This window comes from Oncorhynchus gorbuscha, linkage group LG05 (assembly GCF_021184085.1).
Source record: "Oncorhynchus gorbuscha isolate QuinsamMale2020 ecotype Even-year linkage group LG05, OgorEven_v1.0, whole genome shotgun sequence".
Classification (NCBI taxonomy): domain Eukaryota; kingdom Metazoa; phylum Chordata; class Actinopteri; order Salmoniformes; family Salmonidae; genus Oncorhynchus; species Oncorhynchus gorbuscha.
In genome coordinates, this window is record NC_060177.1 from 54479599 (window position 1) to 54503232 (window position 23634).

At 44.9% G+C, this 23634-nt stretch overlaps 2 protein-coding genes and 1 non-coding gene across 3 annotated transcripts; all 3 read right to left on the reverse strand.

Annotated features, from left to right (window-relative positions):
• Positions 1 to 658: 658 nt before the first annotated feature.
• On the reverse strand, positions 659 to 7583 carry LOC124035153. Its single transcript, XM_046348573.1, has 4 exons — positions 5817 to 7583; positions 5078 to 5613; positions 4842 to 4935; positions 659 to 3005 (listed from the first exon to the last, which is right to left on the reverse strand). Exons 1-2 carry the CDS (start codon positions 7489 to 7491, stop codon positions 5507 to 5509), a joined length of 1782 nt encoding a protein of 593 aa, XP_046204529.1. The 5' UTR covers positions 7492 to 7583; the 3' UTR covers positions 659 to 3005; positions 4842 to 4935; positions 5078 to 5506.
• A 157-nt stretch (positions 7584 to 7740) lies between these two features.
• Positions 7741 to 20457, reverse strand: LOC124035154 (kinesin-like protein KIF24). Its single transcript, XM_046348574.1, has 10 exons — positions 19184 to 20457; positions 18788 to 18950; positions 14644 to 14741; positions 10816 to 11052; positions 9738 to 9825; positions 8994 to 9115; positions 8524 to 8629; positions 8347 to 8418; positions 8068 to 8177; positions 7741 to 7944 (listed from the first exon to the last, which is right to left on the reverse strand). Exons 1-10 carry the CDS (start codon positions 20017 to 20019, stop codon positions 7815 to 7817), a joined length of 1962 nt encoding a protein of 653 aa, XP_046204530.1. The 5' UTR covers positions 20020 to 20457; the 3' UTR covers positions 7741 to 7814.
• Positions 20458 to 21149: 692 nt separating this feature from the next.
• Positions 21150 to 21221, reverse strand: trnah-gug. Its single transcript has one exon. It is a non-coding gene; the product is annotated as a tRNA-His (tRNA).
• Between the last annotated feature and the right edge of the window lie 2413 nt (positions 21222 to 23634).

Genomic DNA, 23634 nt, shown 5'->3' on the forward strand with positions numbered 1-23634 from the left:
TCACAGTCTCCTCTGAAGGGTTGATGTTGAGATGTGTCCAGTTACTTGAACTCTGTGAAGCATTTATTTGGGCTGCAATTCCTGAGGCTGGTAACTTTAATGAATTTATCCTCTGCAGCAGATGTAACTCTGGGCCTTCCTTTCCTGTGGCAGTCCTCATGAGAGCCAGTTTCATCGTTGCACTTTATGGTTTTTGCGACTGCACTTGGGGAAACTTTCAAAGTTCTTGAAATGTTCCAGATTACCTGACCTTCATGTCTAAAATGAATGATGGACTGTTGTTTCTCTTTGCTTATTTGAGCTGTTCTTGCCATAATATGGACTTGGTCTTTACCAAATAGGGCAATATTCTGTGTAGCACCCCTACCTTGTCACAACACAACTGATTGACTCAAATGCATTAAGGAAAGAAATTCCACAAATTAACTTTTAACAAGGCACACCTGTTAATTGAAATGCATTCCATGTGACTCATGAAGGCACCTCGTGAAGCTGGTTGAGAGAATGCCAAGAATGTGTGCAAAGATGTCATGAAGGCAAAGGGTGGCTAATTTTTTATTTGTTTGGTCCATATGTTTTATTTCATAGTTTTGATGTCTTCACTATTATTCTACAATGTAGAAAATAGTCAAAATAAAGAAAAACATTTGAATGAGTAGGTGTGTCCAAACTTATGACTGGTACTATAGATGCGCTTGTTTTGAGATCAAAGCGAGAGCTTCATGTAGCCAAGTGTGCACATTCTGTTCATGTCCTAGTTAGTGAGTTATTAGCCCAGTTATAGATCATTTTAGTCAGCAATAGGGGAGTGATACTTTTTTTCTCCTAGAGGGGCAGTGTTATATTTTGAGACATGCTTGAACAAACTAAGTAGCCAATGGGCAGAGGGTAGCATCATTTGTCTGATTCTCTGTAATGGCATGGAAATAATTATTTTATTTTGTAAAGTGGTTTCTTGCATCAAACAACACAACAACATTTCCAATGAACTCCTTGCCTGAAGGACAGGTGGATAACAGGTTAATGTCAAGCCCTGCATATTTTCTTCAAAGGTTTCATGGAATTTAGGCCTACATTGAACACCACACATTGGCTGCTACTGTAGGCTGAATGAGAACAGCTATTTCCGCGTTAAAATGTTATGGTGTGCCATTGCTTTTGATTGTAGGTCACTCTGGTATGCCTACATTACGATCAAGTAGCCTACATGGCCACTGTTAAAACTGTAACATAAAGCAGGTACAGCCTCAGTGTTCACAGTAAACGCATGCTGGAAGTTGAACAGAATTTTCACAATGTTAAAGTTTGCTCTCAGTAGACTTGAAATCCGCTGTGCCGAGAAAAATTAGAGGGAACATTGGTGGTAAGTACGGCATCACTGGGGTACATCCCTGGGGCCGAGATACCTTCCATCCAGGACCTCTATACCAGGCGTTGTCAGAGAAAGGCCCAAAATATTGTCAGACTCCAGCCACCCAAGCCATAGACGGTTCTCTCTGCTACCGCACAGTAAGCGGTATTAGCGCACTAAGTCTAGAACCAACAGAACCCTGAAACAGCTTCTACCCACAAGCCATAAGATTGCTAAACAAGACTGCTAAATAGCTAATAAAATGGCTCCCCTACCTGCATTGATCCTTTTATGCACAAACACTGGACACTCACACATACTTACACTGACACCACAAACGCCCACACACACATACATACTGACACCACACACACACACTTTCACACTCAACATATACTCTACGGTCTAGTATCTATCCTGTTGACTAGTTCACTTTACCCCTACCTATAAGTACATAGCTATCTCAATTACTTCATACCCCTGCACATCAACTCAGTACTGGTACTCCCTGTATATAGCCGTGCTATTTTTACTCAAGATTTTTGTTATTCACTGTGTATTTATGCCTTGTGTCATATCAATTTTATATATTTATCTTAACTCTGCATTGTTGGAAAAGGACATGCAAGTAAACATTTCACTTTTAGTCGACACCAGGTTGTTTTACAAAGCATGTGACTTTTCTTTTTGAGTGAATTGTGCAATACATGTTCTACTCTGAAAACTAGGATTTTCACACACAGTACCTCCATCTGCTGGCAAGACAGATGAACAACTGGCAGACATCTTCTTTGCGCCTGCATTTCAAAGACCAACCACAGAGGACAGGCCTACCACATAAAAAAGTGATTTTTCTTCCATGTATATTTAATCTCTCGTGGATAGACTAACTAAACTACCAAAGTACATCATTATGATTCCATAACTTTTTATGGTAAGTTACTCGTAGCAAAATTATTGAAATGACAGAGGTTGGGAATCTCCATAGAGATAGAGGACTCATCTTTGTATCTGTGCCATTATAGCGTCTGTGACAGCATGGGCAGCACCATTGAGGCGATCTCCATTTTGATGTAGCACATTTTCTTCTTCACAATTGGCTGATCCCTCCTGATTACCAGGGTTGGACATGACTCCGACAGAGTCACCAGGAGGCATTAGACAATGAAGTTGGAAGTCCCACCCAGTTGACTACATTATAATGGTGGAAGCCCTCAATGGTGCTGTCCATGCTAATATGGCCTTTTGGCCACTAGAGGACTCTATCATTCTCTATGGGAATCTCATTATTTGTGATACAGGCTAAAGTAGTACAGTGCCTTAATCACGAAGGTATTGACTATAAGTGTTTGTTCCTGTAGGCTACTGTTTAAAAAAATACAGCTCACTCCACACAAGTTCACTCCACACCCACACAAATTATTTGCCTGGTGTAACTTAAGGTACGTCAGACAGGTTTGGGGTCATTTCAGCTTTCAATTCAGAAACAGAACTGAATTGAAATTCACTCCATGAATTGAAAATGACTAATAGTTTTCAACAATGATTTTTCAGTTGGGTGAGGTAGGGCTGTTGCAGAGATCTCAGGCTCCGAACGCACACAGCTTTCTGCTCCATGATCTCCTCCAGTTTATGAACGTAACTCCCTAAAGTCCTGAAGAATAGAGAGGGACCGGTGAGACAGACAGGGAAGGAAGTTGGATCAACAAATGGTAGACAGACACGGAGAGCACTATTCTCAAACCAAGTGTCCCATTCAGCAACAATAATAGTAATTGCAATGAATCTAATGAATCCAATCCATGATTTACGAGCTAGTATATTTAATACTTGTATATACAGTGCCTTGCGAAAGTATTCGGCCCCCTTGAACTTTGCGACCTTTTGCCACATTTCAGGCTTCAAACATAAAGATATAAAACTGTATTTTTTTGTGAAGAATCAACAACAAGTGGGACGCAATCATGAAGTGGAACGACATTTATTGGATATTTCAAACTTTTTTAACAAATCAAAAACTGAAAAATTGGGCGTGCAAAATTATTCAGCCCCTTTACTTTCAGTGCAGCAAACTCTCTCCAGAAGTTCAGTGAGGATCTCTGAATGATCCAATGTTGACCTAAATGACTAATGATGATAAATACAATCCACCTGTGTGTAATCAAGTCTCCGTATAAATGCACCTGCACTGTGATAGTCTCAGAGGTCCGTTAAAAGCGTAGAGAGCATCATGACGAACAAGGAACACACCAGGCAGGTCCGAGATACTGTTGTGAAGATGTTTAAAGCCGGATTTGGATACAAAAAGATTTCCCAAGCTTTAAACATCCCAAGGAGCACTGTGCAAGCGATAATATTGAAATGGAAGGAGTATCAGACCACTGCAAATCTACCAAGACCTGGCCGTCCCTCTAAACTTTCAGCTCATACAAGGAGAAGACTGATCAGAGATGCAGCCAAGAGGCCCATGATCACTCTGGATGAACTGCAGAGATCTACAGCTGAGGTGGGAGACTCTGTCCATAGGACAACAATCAGTCGTATATTGCACAAATCTGGCCTTTATGGAAGAGTGGCAAGAAGAAAGCCATTTCTTAAAGATATCCATAAAAAGTGTCATTTAAAGTTTGCCACAAGCCACCTGGGAGACACACCAAACATGTGGAAGAAGGTGCTCTGGTCAGATGAAACCAAAATTGAACTTTTTGGCAACAATGCAAAACGTTATGTTTGGCTTAAAAGCAACACAGCTCATCACCCTGAACACACCATCCCCACTGTCAAACATGGTGGTGGCAGCATCATGGTTTGGGCCTGCTTTTCTTCAGCAGGGACAGGGAAGATGGTTCAAATTGATGGGAACATGGATGGAGCCAAATACAGGACCATTCTGGAAGAAAACCTGATGGAGTCTGCAAAAGACCTGAGACTGGGATGGAGATTTGTCTTCCAACAAGACAATGATCCAAAACATAAAGCAAAATCTACAATGGAATGGTTCAAAAATAAACATATCCAGGTGTTAGAATGGCCAAGTCAAAGTCCAGACCTGAATCCAATCGAGAATCTGTGGAAAGAACTGAAAACTGCTGTTCACAAATGCTCTCCATCCAACCTCACTGAGCTCGAGCTGTTTTGCAAGGAGGAATGGGAAAAATTTTCGGTCTCTCGATGTGCAAAACTGATAGAGACATACCCCAAGCGACTTACAGCTGTAATCGCAGCAAAAGGTGGCGCTACAAAGTATTAACTTAAGGGGGCTGAATAATTTTGCACGCCCAATTTTTCAGTTTTTGATTTGTTAAAAAAGTTTGAAATATCCAATAAATGTCGTTCCACTTCATGATTGTGTCCCACTTGTTGTTGATTCTTCACAAAAAAATACAGTTTTATATCTTTATGTTTGAAGCCTGAAATGTGGCAAAAGGTCGCAAAGTTCAAGGGGGCCAAATACTTTCGCAAGGCACTGTACAAGGTGCTGAGTTCTCACCACGTCAGACTGTTGGCACAGCAATGTCCCCTCTCTATGACACATAGACTCTATCTGCTTCAACTGCTCCCAATGGGTCTGGACAACACACCATCTGATGAACACAGAAGGGAGAGAAAGAGAGAGATAGAGAGAGAAGGAAAGAGGAAGAGATGGCAAGGGATAGAGCCAGGATGAGTAAAGGACCATAAACCTACACATTGTACATGATACATAACAGATAGACTTGAACTTACTGGGCATGCTCCAGGGCTTCTCGAGTAGAGAAGGAGAGGGTGGCTGGGGGTCCAACGTGCTTTAACAGACCGTTTGAAACGTCTGGGCTGCTTGAACCGCTGAGACGGCATGGGGTGTGGCGATTAGGAGGACTGTTTGAACTGGGCGACTGAGATTGGTCCTGCAAAATGTTAAATTGCACGGGGTTGTTCATTTGTTGGAGAATTTGTACACTAGGGATGGAGGAGTTGGGTGTATCCTGAAATGTGTGTTTAGTCGCGATGGGATGCTTATGTGTATGTTGTGGTACATGGGTGGAAGGCAAAGGGTGTGAAGTTTGTGTGTTGGGCTGGACTGGGCCTTGGGAGCACTTGGTTGTGTGTGTATTGGATACAGTGAGGTTGTGTGGTGAGTGGAAGTGTGGAGAAGGGCCAGGGGGACATGTAGAGTCAGGAGCCTAGGACCTCCCTCCCTAACTGGGCTGGGGTTTTCAGGATTCCTCTTTGGTCTTGGACAGACACCAAGGAGACCACAGGGGCAGATGGTTTGGTCATAGCTGGACAGAACAGACAACACAAGAGAATTAAGAGCAACATTTGACTTAAAACATTATTATTTATTTTTTTACACGCAATCCCCTAACAAAACCGCAATTCTCACAAATGAACAATGTCAATGAGAAGGTGGCAATTATTTACCGAGATATTAAGTAAACAATGCGGGGGGGAAGAATTGCACAAGCTTGTGTATGTGACTCACCCATTCTCCAGAGAGGAGCAGCGTCCATCTTGGATCTCCTCTGATCCATGTGGCCTTCACCACTCTTCCCATCTATCACTAGAGTGGGTACTAGAGACTGGCCACCGTCCACCACCCCTTTTCCCTTTCTACCTTCCCTAGGCAGGAGGGAGGGGGAGTAGGTGCTGTGTGGTACCTGCTGGCAGAGGAAGGAGTCTGTGGCTGCCAGCCTGTCTACTTGAAGCAAGGAAAGTGAGAGGGGGTCCATGGTGCATCTAGATGAATCACCCGAGGACTCACAGTGTGGTGGTGAAGAAGGGGGCATTTGAGCCACAACTCCAGAATTATTTTGGCTCTCAGGGAGAAGCCTTGTGGTGCCATCCGCCGCTCCCCTCCCCGTTTGCACAAAGGACAGAAGGGGGGTGGCAGGGTCTATAAGACGTAGCAGCTCAGCACCTGGTAGCGCTGTCCTCTTTCTGGGGCTCAGTGGTACTCCCTGCTGGCAGGGGCAAATGGGGACATTTTGGAAGTGTAGGCACAGGCCACTGGAGCTCTGGTTGATGTGCTTGGACTCCAGGGACAGGTCGTTGAGCTTGGCTGGGGGCGGGGGTGGAGAGAGGGGCCTCTCGGCCGGAGCGTGGTGGCTGCAGTGTCGGTAAAAGCTGTCGTTGTCACTGTTGCTGTCTGTGGAGCCGTGGGTGAAGTCATTAACGGCAACCTCTCCTTCCTCCTCTGTGCTCCATTCAGCCCCCAGCAGCATGTCCTCTTCTCCTCTCTCCTTGTGTTCCCCTGCCCACCCCCTCCTCTCAAATGCCCCACGGAGGCTAGATGTTAACCGTTCCTCCTCCCCAAGACGCAACACAGCCCCTGTCCACCTGCCGCCCTCTTCTGACTCGACCACTCTACACTCTGGCCATGCCCATCTCCCTCTCTCCTCCTCCTTGGGTGACCCCCATTCGTCCCCACTCCCTCTCTCCACTCCTTCTCCTCCTGTCCCTCTGTCATCCAGCCTGCTGATGGTAGACAGCACTGATCCAACCCCGAGGAAGAGACATTTGAGGATGTGCTCTCCACTACCATCATTATCTCCTTCATTATCATCATCATTATCGCCATTGTGGCAGTGGCTCTGAGACGTGTTGTTAGAGAGGTGACTCTGTCCCCTCCCCTTTGCCTCCACTGTGACCCCTGCGGTCCCTTCCCCCCGGAGCGGGAGGTGGTCTCCCCCGGCCCCAGCAGTGGCCCTGTACCCAGCCAGCAGCTCCTCCACACCGCGGCAGACAGACGGAGAGGCAGGCAGAGGCTGCTGGAGCCACTGCATCTGCTGAAGCTGCTGGTGGTATCTTCTCAAATGCCTCTCTCTTTCCTTCTCGCTCTCCAGCTCCCTTGGCGTCTCAGTTTCTCTCTCCCTTTCCCATTCTGTACTAGTCCTCCTATCTCTCTCCCTGACCTCTCCCAACTCTCTCTGTCCCTCAGCTGTCTTCTCTCTCTCCCTCTCCCCCACAATTCGGTCCTGCTCTATCCATCTCCTGCCCTCTCCCTCTCCTTTACTCGTAGTAGTCCTCTGCCTCTCTTTTCCTCTGAGGCAGGTAGCAGCAGCTGCCCTCTTACCTATGGCCATCTGGCTTGTAGTGGCTCTTCCTTCTCTGGGTATTTCCCAAAGGGTTGTCCTCCCCTCTCCCATTCGCTGTCTCATCACCCAAGCCACCCCGTGGTCCTGTTCCGTGTTGGAATCATCTGTCTTCTCACGTTCCTTTCTGTGCCCTTTCTTTTCCACCTCCCTCTCGCTATTCCTCTCCCTCTCTCCCACTCCCTCACTCCTCCTGCGCCTCCAAAGCCCCCGGCCCAGTGAGCCCCTCACAGGTGTGGTGTGCTCCAAACAGAGGTCTTCTCTCCCCCTCCCAAAGCCCTCCCCCGCCCCCTGGCCCTTTGGTGTGGAGCAGAGCAGAGCTCCCCCTGGGGCTAACCTCCTAGCAGGGGTGCCAGTCACATTTTGGGCCTCCCTGTGTCCCCCCAACTTCACCCCTTTTGGGGGACTTTTCCCCCTGCTGGCACTAGTACCAATGCTGCTAGTCTGATCATGTTCCGGGATGGGGACGGGGTGACTGTGGGCCGTCTTCTCCCCCTTCCCCCCCTCAGCTCCTTCACCCTGTAGAGCCAATAGGACATGATATATCACAGGCCAATGTCACTGACCAATTAAACAATGATGTCAAAACTGTTGAGTCGGAGTGTGTGCTCTCATATGACCTACGTAATACGCAACACTCACCGGTCAGCGTATCTCAGCGTATTGAGTGTGTGTTTGGTTGCTAGGTGACCGGGGGAAACGTTTGCAATCATACATGTCTTTGAATCACCAACAAAGGAGTCCTTCAAAACCTATACAGACAACAAGGTAAACAGAGTTTGAACAAAGTGGTACTGACCCAAATTCTATCATTCCCTGTGGACAACACAGTTGAAGCACCAACCTGGTGTGGAGTTGCTCAGATGTGTTGTTGAGAGTTGAACCCGTGAACGTTTGCAATGTGTGTGTGAGATTCTTTACCTGTGTGAGCTTGCTCTGTCTGAACGGTGTGTGTGACTGCTCTTGGTCCAGAGAACGGATACATTCTTTCAGCTGAAACAAATAGGCTACATGTTAACAGCAATCCCGTTTTATGTGTGTGTGAAAATGAACAATAAAATATTGTATTGTATCCTGTTGTGTGTGTGTTGCGCTCACTGCCAGTAGACTCTGGTTGATCTCTGCCCCCTCCATGCGACTCAGTCTGTCTGGGTCTCTGGAGTCTGCTGCTCTCTCACTCCCAGCCAGATCCACAAATGACATCCTACACAACACAGTGTGGGACACATCTGGTCCGATTACTTTTAATTTAATGTCACATAAACTCTTTTACAAAGCTACTGAATTGTGCAGGCACACACGCACGCACGCACACACACACACACACACACACACTGTGTACTGTAGCTAATCATACATAAAATAACACATTCAATCTCAGGTATATTGCTGAATATGTGTTATATTTGAGATTATAAACTGTGTCTGAATTGCAATGTGCAAACTCCATATACCTGGTTGATCATTTTCTATATATCACTCTCAAAACAAAAATATGGAAATTAGTTTTGCTACCTGGAACTAATTTGGCGACTTTGTCCTATAAGTTATTATAACGTGACACTGACCTGCCAGTGGCCCGATGGCCAGAGTCTCTGAGCTGTATCTGGAGCAGAGCGTGGGAGCGGGACGACATTGGGTTGACTCCACTTGCCCCCTGGGTGCGCTCACCTGTACCCCACAAGATCACCTGGAGGGCGGAGAGAGGAGAAGGTGGGGAGGATGAATGAGGAGGGGTGGAGGCAGGAGAAGGTGGGGAGGATGAATGAGGAGGGGTGGAGGCAGGAGAAGGTGGGGAGGATGAATGAGGAGGGGTGGAGGCAGGAGAAGGTGGGGAGGATGAATGAGGAGGGGTGGAGGCAGGAGAAGGTGGGGAGGATGAATGAGGAGGGGTGGAGGAGGGGGTGGAGGATGAATGAGGAGGGATGGAAGGTGGGGAGGATGAATGAGGAGGGATGGAGGCAGGAGAAGGTGGGGAGGATGAATGAGGAAGGGTGGAGGCAGGAGAAGGTGGGGAAGATGAATGAGGAGGGGTGGAGGCAGGAGAAGGTGGGGAAGATGATGAGGAGGGGTGGAGGCAGGAGAAGGTGGGGAAGATGAATGAGGAGGGGTGGAGGCAGGAGAAGGTGGGGAAGATGAATGAGGAGGGGTGGAGGCAGGAGAAGGTGGGGAAGATGAATGAGGAGGGGTGGAGGCAGGAGAAGCGATGAAAGGAGGATGGAATGAAGAAGGGAAATAAATCAAAACAGCAAGACAGGGAGGTATAACAGACGAGAATAGGAAGAATGAGAAGAGAGGAATACAAGTCTCACCTCTAGCAATGAGTTGACAGACTCCACTTTGACCTCTCTTAGCCCTGCTATCTGAACCACTTGGTGCCCATCCTCCCTTGCAAACAAGCTGCATAGAGAAGACACAGATGTCATTATAAAGAGACCGATCAGAGGTTTACTGGTTCACTTATTTCCTGAGTGGTTCACTGAGTAGTTCACTGGTTCTGTGGTTCGCTGAGTGGTTCACTGAGTGGTTGTGGTTCAACTGGTTCACTGGCTCAATGTTATTATGAAGGAACCAATCAGAGAGCATGGTTATGACCATGTCATTGTGAAGGGACTAGAGGTTGATTGATTAATCGGCATGGCTGATTAATTAGGTGCGATTTAAATTTTTCATAACAATCGGTAATCTGCATTTTTGGACGCCGATTATGGCCGATTGATTACATTGCACTCCATGAGGAGACTGCGTGGCAGGCTGACCACCTGTTACGTGAGTGCAGCAAGGAGTGAAGGTAAGTTGCTAGCTAGCATTAAACTTATCGTATAAAAAACAATCAATCTTCACATAATCACTAGTTAACTGGTCCTTCTGTAGCTCAGTTGGTAGAGCATGGTTGATGGTTAACCACCCATAGCTGACTGTCCTTTGGATAAAAGCGTGCAAATATAATAACACACATGGTTGATGGTTAACTAGCTTGTCCTGCGTTGCATATAATCAATGCGGTGCCTGTTAATTTATCATCGAATCACTGCCTACTTAAGTCGGCTCCTCTCCTTGTTCGGTCGGTGTTCTGCGGTCGACGTCATCATCGATCTATTTTTCATGTTCCATTTGTTTTGTCTGGTTTTTTCAACCAAATTGGGATCAGGTTGAAAAATCATAATCGGTCGACCTCGAGAATGGACCAATCAGAGAGCAGGGTTATGTTCTGTGATGTAGTCAATTTACTAAACCTCGAGTGCGAGTCGAGTCCCAAGCCTCGAGTGTTCGAGTCAGAGTCCAAGTTAGAGTGTTACATTATGAAATATTTTCTGAAATACAAAGTCACAACTACTGGTCGAGATAAGTCAGTCCTGAACTTGAGTACATACACAATCACACACGCACCGTTTTCTACGGTCCAACAAGTCGTAGAGCTGGCCACAGTAGATCTCAAAGAAGCTGACATTGACATAGACGTGGGATGTGACTGCAGAGTTGCCACAGTCCTGGGTGGAGTGCAGCTGGGTAAATATGTCCCTGGCAGCCAGAGCGTATAGCCCCTGTCTCTGAGGAGGACAACCCAGCATGGTGTGTGTCTTCCCTGCTCCCGTCTGGCCATATGCAAAACAAGTGGCCTTGCCTCTGCCAACGTACATACAGACAGAACTAGGTCACACAATATCCCATTACAAATCAAATCTAATTTTATGTGTCCCATGCTTCCTTAAACAACAGGTGTAGACTAACAGTGAAATTCTTACTTACGGGGCCCTTCCCAATACTGCAGAGAAAAAAATAGAGAAATAGTCGAAGAAACAGAAAAATAGACAAATAATAACACAATTAGTACTGAGTCGATGCGCAGGGGTACGAGGTAATTTAGATAGATATGTACAGTTGAAGTCTGAAGTTTACATACACCTCAGCCAAATTACATTTAACCTCAGTTTTTCACAATTCCTGACATTTAGTCCGAGTAAAAAATCCCCTGTCTTAGGTCAGTTAGGATCACCACATTATTTTAAGAATGTCAAATGTCAGAATAATACTAGAGAGAATAATTTATTTCAGCTTTTATTTCTTTCATCACTTTCCCAGTGGGTCAGAAGTTTACATATACTCCATTAGTATTTGGTAGCATTGCCTTTAAATTGTTTAACTTGGGTCAAACGTTATGGGTAGCCTTCCACAAGCTTCCTACAATAAGTTTGGTGAATTTTGTCCTATTCCTCCTGACAGAGCTGGTGTAACGGAGTCAGGTTTGTAGGCCTCCTTGCTTGTACCTGTTTTCACATTTTCTATAGGATTGAGTACAGGGCTTTGTGATGGCCACTCCAATACCTTGACTTTGTTGTCCTTTTGCCATTTTGCCACAACTTTGGAAGTATGCTTGGGGTCATTGTCCATTTGGATGACCCATTTGTGACCAAGCTTTAATTTCTTGACTGATGTCTTGAGATGTTGCTTCAATATATCCACATCATTTTCCTCCTCATGATGCTATCTATTTTGTGAAGTACACCAGTCCCACCTGCAGCAAAGCACCCCCACAACATGATGACCCCTGTGCTTCACTGTTGGGATGGTGTTCTTCGGCTTGCAAGCCTCCCCCTTTTACCTCCAAACATAACAATGATCATTATGGCCAAACAGTTCTATTTTTCAGACCAGAAGACATTCCTCCAAAAAGTACGATCTTTGTCCCCAAAACGTAGTCTGTCTTTTTTTTAATTGGCGGTTTTGGAGCAGTGGCTTTTTTCTAGCTGAGCGGCCTTTCAGGTTATGTCGATATAGGACTCGTTTTACTGTGGATATAGATACTTTGTACCTGTTTCCTCCAGCATCTTCACAAGGTCCTTTGCTGTTGTTCTGGGATTGATTTGCACTTTTCGCACCAAAGTACATTCATCTCTAGGAGACAGAACGTGTCTCCTTCCTGAGTGCTATGATGGCTGCGTGGTGTTTATACTTGCGTACTATTGTTTGTACAGATGAACAGGGTACCTTCAGGCATTTGGAAATTGCTCCCAAGGATGAACCAGACTTGTGGAGGTCTACAATTTCTTTTGTGAGGTCTTGGCTGATTTCTTTTGATTTTCCCATGATGTCAAGCAAAGAGGCACTGAATCTGAAGGTAGGCCTTGATATACATCCACAGGTACACCTCCAATTGACTTAAATTATGTAAATTAGACTATCAGAAGCTTCTAAAGCCATGACATAATTTTCTGGAATTTTGCAAGCTGTTTAAAGGCTCAGTCAACTTAGTGTATGTAAACCTCTGACCCACTGGAATTGTGATACAGTGAATTATAAGTGAAATAATCTGTCTGTAAACAATTGTCGGAAAAAATACTTGTGTCATGCACACAGTAGATGTCCTAACCGACTTGCTATAGTCGGTTAGGACATCTACTTTTGCTATAACAAAACTATAGTTTATTAACAAGGACAACAACCTAAGTGTATGTAAACGTCCGACTTCAACTGTACACGTAGGTCAGAATAAAGGGACTAGGCAACTGGATAGACAATAAACAGTAACCTCAACGTATGTGAAGGGTCAAAAGAGATTATTGCAAAAAGAGTCAGTGCAGATATTACAGATAGATATTGCTTAACTATTTGACTAACTATTAGCAGTCTTATAGCCTGGGGGTAGAAGCTGTTCAGGGTCCTGTTGGTTCCAGACTTGGTCATAGGTACTACTTGCCGTGTGGTAGCAGAGAAAACAGTCTGTGACTTGGATGGCTGAAGTCTTTGACCATTTTTAGGGCCTTCCTCTAACACCGCCTGGTATAGAGTTGCTGGATGGCAGGGAGCTCGGCCCCAGTGGTGTACTCAGGGTTCTTACAGACAGTGGCAAGTCATATTCAAGGACCATTCATTTTGTATTAGTTCATATTATGCAATTGTTTCTAGTCGCCAACAGATGGCAGTATATCACCACAATCTCATGAAAGAAAAATATTAATTTACTACATACATAGGCGGTAAGTCAGTACTGATGATTTTGTCATTTGAATAGCAGAGTTTGGGGATATGCTACTGGTGAACACACATTTCCTATTCACATTACTACACAACTCCAGCTGTGTGAGGGAAACGGAACGGCCACCAGAAAGGGCATGAGCACGGCTGCCGCTTGATAAGGCGGAATATAGCCGGCGCCCTGTGAATGAAAAGCTCTGGGTGTTGTTGCAGAGAAAAAGTCACCTAATGTAGAACTGGCGCCAGTGCAGGATGCAGCGTTGTGTCTTTCCCCCTTCATGTGGCTCTTCAGGGCCTATTCACCCAGTCTGACGCATTTATCTGCACCTTACATGGTGTGGGTTGGTTGGGTCCAGTGATGTAGTGGTAAAAAAAAGGTGAGTAAACTATGCAAAAATATAAAACGCAACATGCAATGTGTTGGTCCCATGTTTCATGAGCTGAAATAAAAGCGCCCATAAGTGTTCCATATGCACAAAAGCCAGGTTTGAATCTACATTTTCCCAGCAGTTTAGCTATCGATGTGATGTTTGGCGGCGCCTAATCAGTCAGTTCTGTACCTACCTGGCTGAGTGGCAGTGAGGGTGGAATGAGCGAGCTCGCCTGGCAGCCACAGCATGAAACACGTGAGGCAATAAAACTCAGTAGTCTGCATGGAAATTAATTTGCAAGACCAATACATTATCTGTTCTCCTCTCATTTTAATTCAAGTACTTTTCAAGTACCAACCTGAGAAAATGTCTGCTTTTTAAGGTATTCCAGTACTTGAATTTCAGAGTGCCACATTCAAGTACTTTAAGAACATCAAGCAATTTGTGAGAACCCGGTGTCCTGGGCGTACGCACTACTCTTTGTAGCGCCTTGCGTTTCGATGCCAAGCAGTTGCCGTACCAAGTGGTGATGCAGCCAGTCAAGATGCAGCCAGTCAAGATCTTCTCTGCCTCCTGAGGGGGAAGAGGCGTTGCCATGCCCTCTTCACGACTGTGTTAATGTGTGTGGACCATGCTAGTTCTTTAGTGATGTGGGCACTGAGGAACTTGAAGCGCTCGACCTGTTTGAGCGCAACTGTTTTTGGGTACATTACGGTAAACAACACCTAGTTGCTCCTCTGCGGCTATTGTGTTACAGCAGGGGTCTTACACACGCGGGGGATATGGCTAACACCGACAGACTTTTCTTATCGGAGTCCCTCCCCGTTTTCTTTTCTTTAGAACCCAATGAACACAACACAAGGTTCCTTACCCGTTGAGGACATGCTGTATCAGCGGAAAGGCTGTTTTCAGGTACACATCCACATTGGAGCTCTCTTCCCCGAACACCTCATCATAATTAAACCTGTGCTGTGGAGGGGACCAGAGAAGAGTGCAGACACACACACAGATCAACACTGTGTTACAAGGAACAGGGGGCCTGAAGCAATATTAATTATATTTATGTACCTTAACTTGGGTTGCAAAGGGTAGGAAACTTTACAGGAACTTTATGGAAATTTTCCATGGGAAGTTAAGCCCTGGAATTTAGGGAATTTTGCTTAAATTCATCAAAAAAAGTTAGCTTATAACAGTTTAGGATAGACATAAGGCAATTCTAGGTATTGTGGCATATTTGGATAAACTATCCCCAATTCAATGGAATTGCAACCCTCTGCATGCACAGTGCATTCTTCCATCACATGTGCAGTGCTCTCTTCCATCACATATACAGCTGATTCTCAAGATCTTGCTCACTAATGAGATGCTATTGTGCCCACACTATTGCACTGTCTGAGCCAAGGGCTACATGCTTTCTGGTAAGTTTTGATTACAATACTGGGTGGGGTGAATATATTTTATTTGACATACATGGTTTTTTGTTAACTAGTAAATAGTAGCCTACAGTAAAGTGTGTTAAAATAATTTCTAACTTGTTAACAATTTCTGCTAGTTAGTTTTTCTACCATGTGGGTTTTAGCTTGCTTGAGCCTGCTAACTGAGGAGTGTTAATTCACCTGTTTCCATACATGTTTCATTTTAAAACATGTATCTTACAAAGGAGTTGTTTAATCTAACTGCTTAACTATTTATCTGTACATGGAATTGTATTGTAATTTTTAAACTTATTTTTTTCTAACCTTTACATGAAAATGCCACGGGCACTATCTGATGTGTGGAGACATTTCACTGCAGCTGATGTAGAAGGAAAAGCTGTGTACATTTGCAAATACTGTGCCAAATCATATGTGAAGAATGCAACAAAGAATTATCTGGCCAAGTGCATAAGGTTCCCTCAGCGCTCACAACAAGCAACCTTCTGACAAAAGTCCCTCTACTTCTATTTGCGGTGAAAATTATGAATCAGACACCTTATCGATGGCAACAGCTCATGGTCCTCCTGGAATCAGAAGGTTTCTTTTACTCAATGGAAGAACGTAGTCAGAGAAATGCTGATGAATGTCTTGCTCGAGCTGTGTATGCAACTTTGTTCACCTATTGGAAGAGATTCCTGAATGTTCTTCGCCCAGCATACACCCCTCCAACCAGAAATGCTTTATCTACGCATTTGCTGGATGCAGAGTTCAACAGAGTGCAAGTGAAGGTCAAGCAAATCATAGAGAAAGCAGACTGTATTGCAATAATCTCTAATGGGTGGTTGGATGTTCGTGGGCAAGGAATAATGAACTACATCATCTCCACCCCAAAACCAGTATTCTACAAGAGCACAGACACAAGGGACAACAGACACACCAGTCTCTACATTGCAGATGAGCTGAAGGCAGTCATCAATGACCTTGGACCACAGAAGGTATTTGCACTGGTGACAGACAATGCTGCGAACATGAAGGCTGCTTGGTCTAAAGTGGAGGAGTCCTACCCTCACATCACACCCATTGGCTGTGCTGCTCATGCATTGAATCTACTCCTCAAAGATATCATGGCACTGAAAACAATAGAAACACTCTACAAGAGAGCCAAGGAAATGGTTAGGTATGTGAAGGGTCATCAAGTTATAGCAGCAATCTACCTCACCAAGCAAAGTGAGACGAATAAGAGCACCACATTGAGCTGCCCAGCAACACATGTCGGGGTGGTGTTGTCATCATGTTTGACGGTCTCCTGGAGGGGAAGGAGTCTTTCCAAGAAATGGCCATATCACAGTCTGCCGATATAGCCCCATCAAGAGGATCCTCCTGGGTGATGTATTTGGGAGAGAGTGGTAAGCAGCCTGAAACTCCTGTAACCAATAGCAATAGCCATTGCACGGATTGAGCGAGACAATGCCATCCTATCTGATGTTCAGACTCTGCTTGCAGATGTAAGAGAAAAAATCCGTACTGCCCTGCCCACTTCACTGTTGCTCCAAGCAGAGGAAACTGCATTTCTGAAATACATCAAAAAGCCTGAAGACTTCTGCCTGAAGCCAATACACACCACAGCGTACATGTTGGACCCCAAGTATGCTGGCAAGAGTATCCTGTCTGGTGCAGAGATCAACAAGGCCTATGGTGTCACCACTACCGTGTCACGCCACCTTGGCCTGGATGAGGGCAAGGTTCTTGGCAGTCTGGCGAAGTCCACTTCCAAGCAAGGGCTTTGGGATGGAGATGCAATATGGCAGTCGTGCCAACATATCTCATCAGCCACCTGGTGGAAGGGACTTTGTGGATCTGAGGCTCTTTCCCCTGTTGCCTCCATCATCCTCCAAATCCCACCAACATCAGCCACCTCCGAGCTCAACTGGTGCTTGTTTGGGAACACACACACCAAAGCACACAACAGGCTGACCAATACAAGGGTTGAAAAATTGGTGGCATTCCGGGCAAATTTGAGGCCTTTTTTTACAACGAGCCATCCTAAACAAGGTTGAGGCCTCAGAGTCTGATGTTCAAGAGGTGGACACTGAGGAGGTCCAGGGAGAAGACATGAAAGCATGAGACGAAGACAACCAAATGCTTTAGTTTCTTGAATATCATTTTACAGATTTATGTTGCAAATGTTTTTGGGAGATGCAATGGATCATTGGGGATCATTCAATATTTTTTTTGTTTCTTTTGTTGTTCAGTGAAATCATCCATGTGAAAAGTCAACCCTTTTAATTAAAGTTCAATTCGTAACTAAATTGTTTTTTTTATTTCTACTGGAAGGATTTAATCATTTGCAATTACGTCTACTTATGATAAGGTAAAAGGTTTCTGTTTCTGTTTCCATATGATATGGTAAATATATCCAATGCAAAATACATCTACATTTAAATGGTATTCATATTAATTTGCATATATTTCCATTATTTCCCATATATTCCAGTTAATTCCCATATATTCCCACAGAAAGTTTCCACCTCTGAATATTCCCCAAAATGTGCAACCCTAGCCTTGTACACAGTACATCCAAACATACAGATATAGGATCTTAATTTGATCACTCTTTTGTTGCTGAGAATTTTCCTGCACGGCAGGAAATGCAAGCTTGTAGTGTATTTGCGTTTTAAAAAGGCTTCTAAAGTTTGTAATTTCTGAAATTGAGACTTGACTTACCCTAACAAAAAATGTATCAATGTAAATGAACTATTATCCACATAATAATTCACATTTCCTGTTGTTGCAGGATAATTTTTATTCTGTAGCAAACTGGCCCAAATTTAAGATCCCACATCTGTATAATATACAAACATAAATAATGTCTCCTTTATTGTACCTATATACTGTATATTCACGGTCTGTACTGTATACATTGCTATATTCAAGTCTTGCTAGACTCTGTCCTCTGTGACTGTGTGATGTAGCCTGAGTGTACTGTACATTAGAGTTCTGCTACCCAACCCGAGACCGACAGGCCCCGACATTATACATCGGGTTACGGCCATGTAGGGCCTGTTTCTTCATCAATAACCAGGGTACGGGTAGGGCTCGGTATTACTAAATTGATCAATAAAATGTTGAAGATGAGCCATTTGCGCGGTACAGTCATATCTGACTAAGATCATAACGTGGCGTCAGACGTGCTTCAACCGTGTCAAATTTTAAGACTGGAGAGATTATTTCGCCAAAATGATCATTCTCATTGAGTTTTGTCGGAGTTTAGAGTGACGAAAAGTAGCTAACAGCTCTCTCATGTCTCTTCATTGAACAGAGCAGCCCAAGCGGAGCTGTTGCTATGGATACTCACAGAGTTAGAGCACCATGAGCAGAGCGCATGCAGAGTGTGCTGCACGCAGGGAGTGAGTGAGAAAGAGGAGCAGCTAATGGATTTACTAACAGGGCAAGTTGTTTCTGGTTTCGGGCAGGGCCGGGCCTTTAATTTAGCAGAAGCAATCGGGCCTGGGTAGGGTAGGGCCTGAGCGTCACCAGCATGGGTAGAAGCTCGACTTTAAATTCATGCCTGTGCAGGGCTCTACTGGACCTGGTACCTACTTGGAGTATGTACTGGGTCAGGTCCACTGCCTCTTTGCTCTCATGGACCACCACAGAATCTCCATCATGAGCTGTGACCACGTCTGCCTCCCCTCTCCTGTACTCAGCATTGGTCAGGGGCCTCTTCCTCACACACACACTGATCCTCTGCTCACCTGCCTCCCTACAACACACACACACAAGCACAAATTACAGGTATTTTGAACAACAATATAATTAATAAGAGAGAGTTACCTTTTCCAACTAACCAAGTGTGAGGGGCAGTTATTTGTATAATGAAAAGAAGTAGGAAAACAAATGAAAGGAGAGACAGCAGCAGACCAGAGACGACCAGCCTAGTGACCCATACACTATCAACAACAGCATTATACACAATTGAAACATAATACAACTTACTTTCTGGTTGACACCGGGCTACTCAGGGGCAGACCATAGTTGCAGCCAATAGTTCTCCTCGATGTGTACATGTATGTGGGCTCATCCGTCCTCCTGGATGTCCCATCCGTCCTCCTGGATGTCCCATCCGTCCTCCCGGAGGTCCCATCCGTCCTCCTGGATGTCCCATCCGTCCTCCTGGATGTCCCATCCGTCCTCCTGGATGTCCCATCCGCCTCCCGGCGCAACTCAGGTCTTGGCCTGCTGCCGATGGTCGTCCCCTCCTTGTAAATGCAGACACCCTGACGCTGGGTCACTTTGCTGTTGCTCCTGTGCACTGTGGTCCGTCTGACAGTCTGCTTGTGAGGACAGCTACGCATCGGCGTCCCACTGATCTGGGTTTTGTGTATGGGTGACCCTCTGCTGAGGTCGCAGCGTGGTTTGGGTTTAACCCCTGTGTTCGGGCTCGGGAAGGGGTGGACACCAGCCCCCCTGTGACTGTCATAGTCACTGAGCCATCCGCGTTTGGGCTCGCTCGACCTACCATCACCATCAAAATCTAGCTGCCTGCATACGGGGACATTGCTGCCCGAAGTGAAAGTCTTTCTTGTTATCACAACTCTATCGTCATCGTGGCCCCCATGGTCTTCCTCTTCCTCTTCCTTCAGAGACTTGACCAGCTGTACCAGATGGAACAGCCGGGCACGGTCCCCCATGCTGTGGACCCCCACGCTCGAGTAGTCGCCCATGGTGAGCAAAGACAGGTGTCCAGCGCGTCTCAGTCCCATGGCGGTAAAACAAGGGTAGTGACGCTGAAGCCCGACCTCGCGCAGGCACTCGTACAGGCATGATGTCATCGCCTCAACTGGTTCCTTCTCACCTCTGGCATGTGTGCGCAATCCCTGTGAGGGAATGAGCGGTGGTCATTCCATTTGGTTAATGTTGGAGCGCGCTGTCCCCAAGGCGGCGCAACCAAATCGATCTTCAGTGGCCTTGTCTACAAATGTATAAACCGGTGGCACATTACAAGACAACTCCCTTGCTTACACCTTGCCTTCCTCCGTGCGTTTTGTTGATGAATGATAACCTACTCTTGTGCTGGGTGTGCTGCATGCTTTGGTGCTGAAACTTGACACTGCTGATGGTGGCACTATGTCACACATTGCAGTGTAGCAAATATGATAAATATAGATGAGCCAACAGCACAACAGCTGTCATAGCTTTACAGTTATGTTGACAGCTGCAGTGTTCTGGCAGTTGTGAAAGACCATGTCATGAACACTCTTGAATTTGGAATAGGAATTCACTGAGATATTGTTGAGGACCCAGGGGAGGAAAATGCTGTAAAAATGTAAATAATGATTTTGTCTCTCACCTCACCTGGCTACATTATATAAGTTAACCTTCTTGCAAGTGTGCTGGCTGTAGTTTTTACAAAACAAGGTGAGGTGCCAAGCAAGTAGGTTAGTCCAAAAGTGCCCACATCACTCACCAATGTTCGAACTTCGAAGTTTAGTCTCCTCTTCGGGAAGATTAACTGACCAAACGAGCTCTCTGTCTCGTGTATCAACGATAAGAATCTAACATACCGGTCGGTATGCACTACATTTTTAAACAGTGGAAATCTCCTTCCCACTGTTTCCATACACAAAAAGCATCTCCATAACGACGGTTTGAGTTAGTGCATTTCTTCCCGCTGTAAACTTAGACCAATGAGCATTCTGCTGCTGCATGTGCTTTGAGTTGAGAAAGGCAGAAAGGGCAGAATTAGTTTGCTTTGTGCGCCGGCTGCTGGCGAATCGGAATATTCCATTTACGCACGGCGCGCTGCACTCACATGGCTCCTCGCGTTTTGTCTGCTGATCATTAGCTTTGGACCAAAAGCTATGCGATATTTAAATCGAATCTTTTTTTTGTAGGGAAGACTAAGTTGCTTTCAAAAATATCTAAAAACAGAGCCCTTTTGCCGTGACATTGTGTATCGCAATGCCGTGACCCGGATTCGAACCGGGGTTGCTGCGGCCACAACGCAGAGTACTAACCACTATACGATCACGGCGAGCTACCAGGGCTTGCCCCTAGATGGGAAAAAATGGAATTTGTAGTGACGTTGATAATAAACTGGCTCATTGTTGAGTTGTGCAGCGTATTTTTAATTTTATGTTTACCTTTATTTACCTAGGCAAGTCAATTAAGAACAAATTATTGTTTACTATGATGGCCTACCAAAAGGCAAAATAACTCCTGCGGGGACGGGGGCTGGGATTAGAATGATATATATTTTTTTATAAATGACATATAAATATAGGACAAAACACACATCACGACAAGAGTGACAACACAACACTAGATAAAGAGAGATCTAAGAAAACAACATAGCAAGGCAGCAACACAACATGACAACAACATGGTAGCAGCACAAAACATGGTACATTATTGGGCCCAGACAACAGCACAAAGGGCAGGAAGGTAGCGACAACAAAAAAACATCACGCAAAACAGCCACAACTGTCAGTAGGAGTGTCCATGATTGAGTCTTTGAATGAAGAGATTGAGATAAAACTCCAGTTTGAGTGTTTGTTGCAGCTCGTTCCAGTCGCTAGCTGCAGCGAACTGAAAAGAGGAGCAACCCAGGGATGTGTGCTTTGGGGACCTTTAACAGAATGTGACTGGCAGAAACAGGTGTTTTATGTGGAGGATGAGGGCTGCAGTAGATATTTCAGAGACGGGGGAGTGAGGCCTAAGAGGGTTTTATAAATAAACGTAAACCAGTGGGTCTTGCAGCAGGAATACAGAGATGTCAATTTTACAGAGGAGTATAGAGTGCAGTGATGTGTCCTATAAGGAGCACTGGTGGCAAATCTGATGGCCGAATGGTAAAGAACATCTAGCCGCTCGAGAGCACCCTTACCTGCTGATCTATAAATGATGTCTCCGTGATCTAGCATGGGTAGGATGGTCATCTGAATCAGGGTTAGTTTGGCAGCTGGGATGAAAGAGGAGCGATTACGATAGAGGAAACCAAGTCTAGATTTAACCTTAGCCTACAGATTTGATATTTGCTGAGAAGGACAATGTACCGTCTAGCCATACTCCCAAGTACTTGTATGAAGTGACTACCTCAAGCTCTAAACCCTCAGAGGGTCATTATTATCAAACCACATGACTTTTATTTTGGAGGTGTTCAGGGACAGGGACATACAGGGAACCACTGCTCCTGCCATTTTAAAGTATGTCACCGAGTACCCAAGGGCCATAGGTAAGGCTGTACATTGCAATATGAATGTCATTACGCACAATGGGGTGATATCTGACAGTTAAGAGTTCACTAATATGATGAACTACGATGCTAATATTTGTGTAAACTCTTCAGAATCGTAATCTGTGGGTGTCATCGAGTAGCCTCATACCCCAATTTATGGATCCGAGATCCATATGCAGGAGATAAGGGTGTGTAGTGCATAGAAGTATAACCCCCAATGCAGTTCTAATACATAATCTAATACATAATCAGTGCGATTTCAACATTTTAAATGATTGTCTTTCGTTGCATTTATATAACAACATTCCGACCTTGTTGAGCATTATCTAGTCGAAATATGTCACCATTCCACTCTTTTTGTATCCGTTTGAATCACTTTCGTTTTATTATGAAGAGGAAAGGCAAATTTTCTGGGGTTCCACTATCTATGTCAAAAGGTTTATTTCAAAGAAAATGTAGAGGGGGGCATAATGGTTGAATCCAAAAGTATGTTCAGTATGAAAGAAAGCCTGTCAGTACTATTCATGTTTGAGAAGGTTGTATGTAAGAAAGTACAGATGGGCTTCCTGGTTTTCATTGTTAAGAGAGTTTGGCCCACCTCCATTAAGATGTTTTAAATGCCAATGAATGGGACATGTAGTGGCTCTGTGCAAAGGAAAGGAAGGATGTGCCTAGTGTGGAGGGGCACATGATTATGGGGAATGTGGGAACAATGTCGAGGTTTAACTGTTGTAATTGGGGTGGGAACAGAGTGCCACATTTGATGGATGCCAGGTACAGAAAAAGGCTAGAGAGGCCCAAAGATATAAAATCACTCATAATGTCTCTTATGCAGAGGCTGCAAGGCAGATTGATGGAACTATTAGGCAGAATGATGGAGACAATAGGGCTTCTCCTGGAATAAGTGGACCTACTGTAGGAAATGTTGCTTATGTTGGTCCAGACACGGATACTAGACATGTTCAGAAATCTTGTTCTCACATGTTGACACCTACTAATAATACTAATGATGGAATGTCTCAGTATGATGGAATGTCTCAGGCCTACATTCAAACTCAGTGCCTCTTTGCTTGACATCATGGGAAAATCAAAAGAAATCAGCCAAGACCTCAGAAAAGAAATGGTAGACCTCCACAAGTCTGGTTCATCCTTGGGAGCAATTTCCAAATGCCTGAAGGTACCACGTTCACCTGTACAAACAATAGTACGC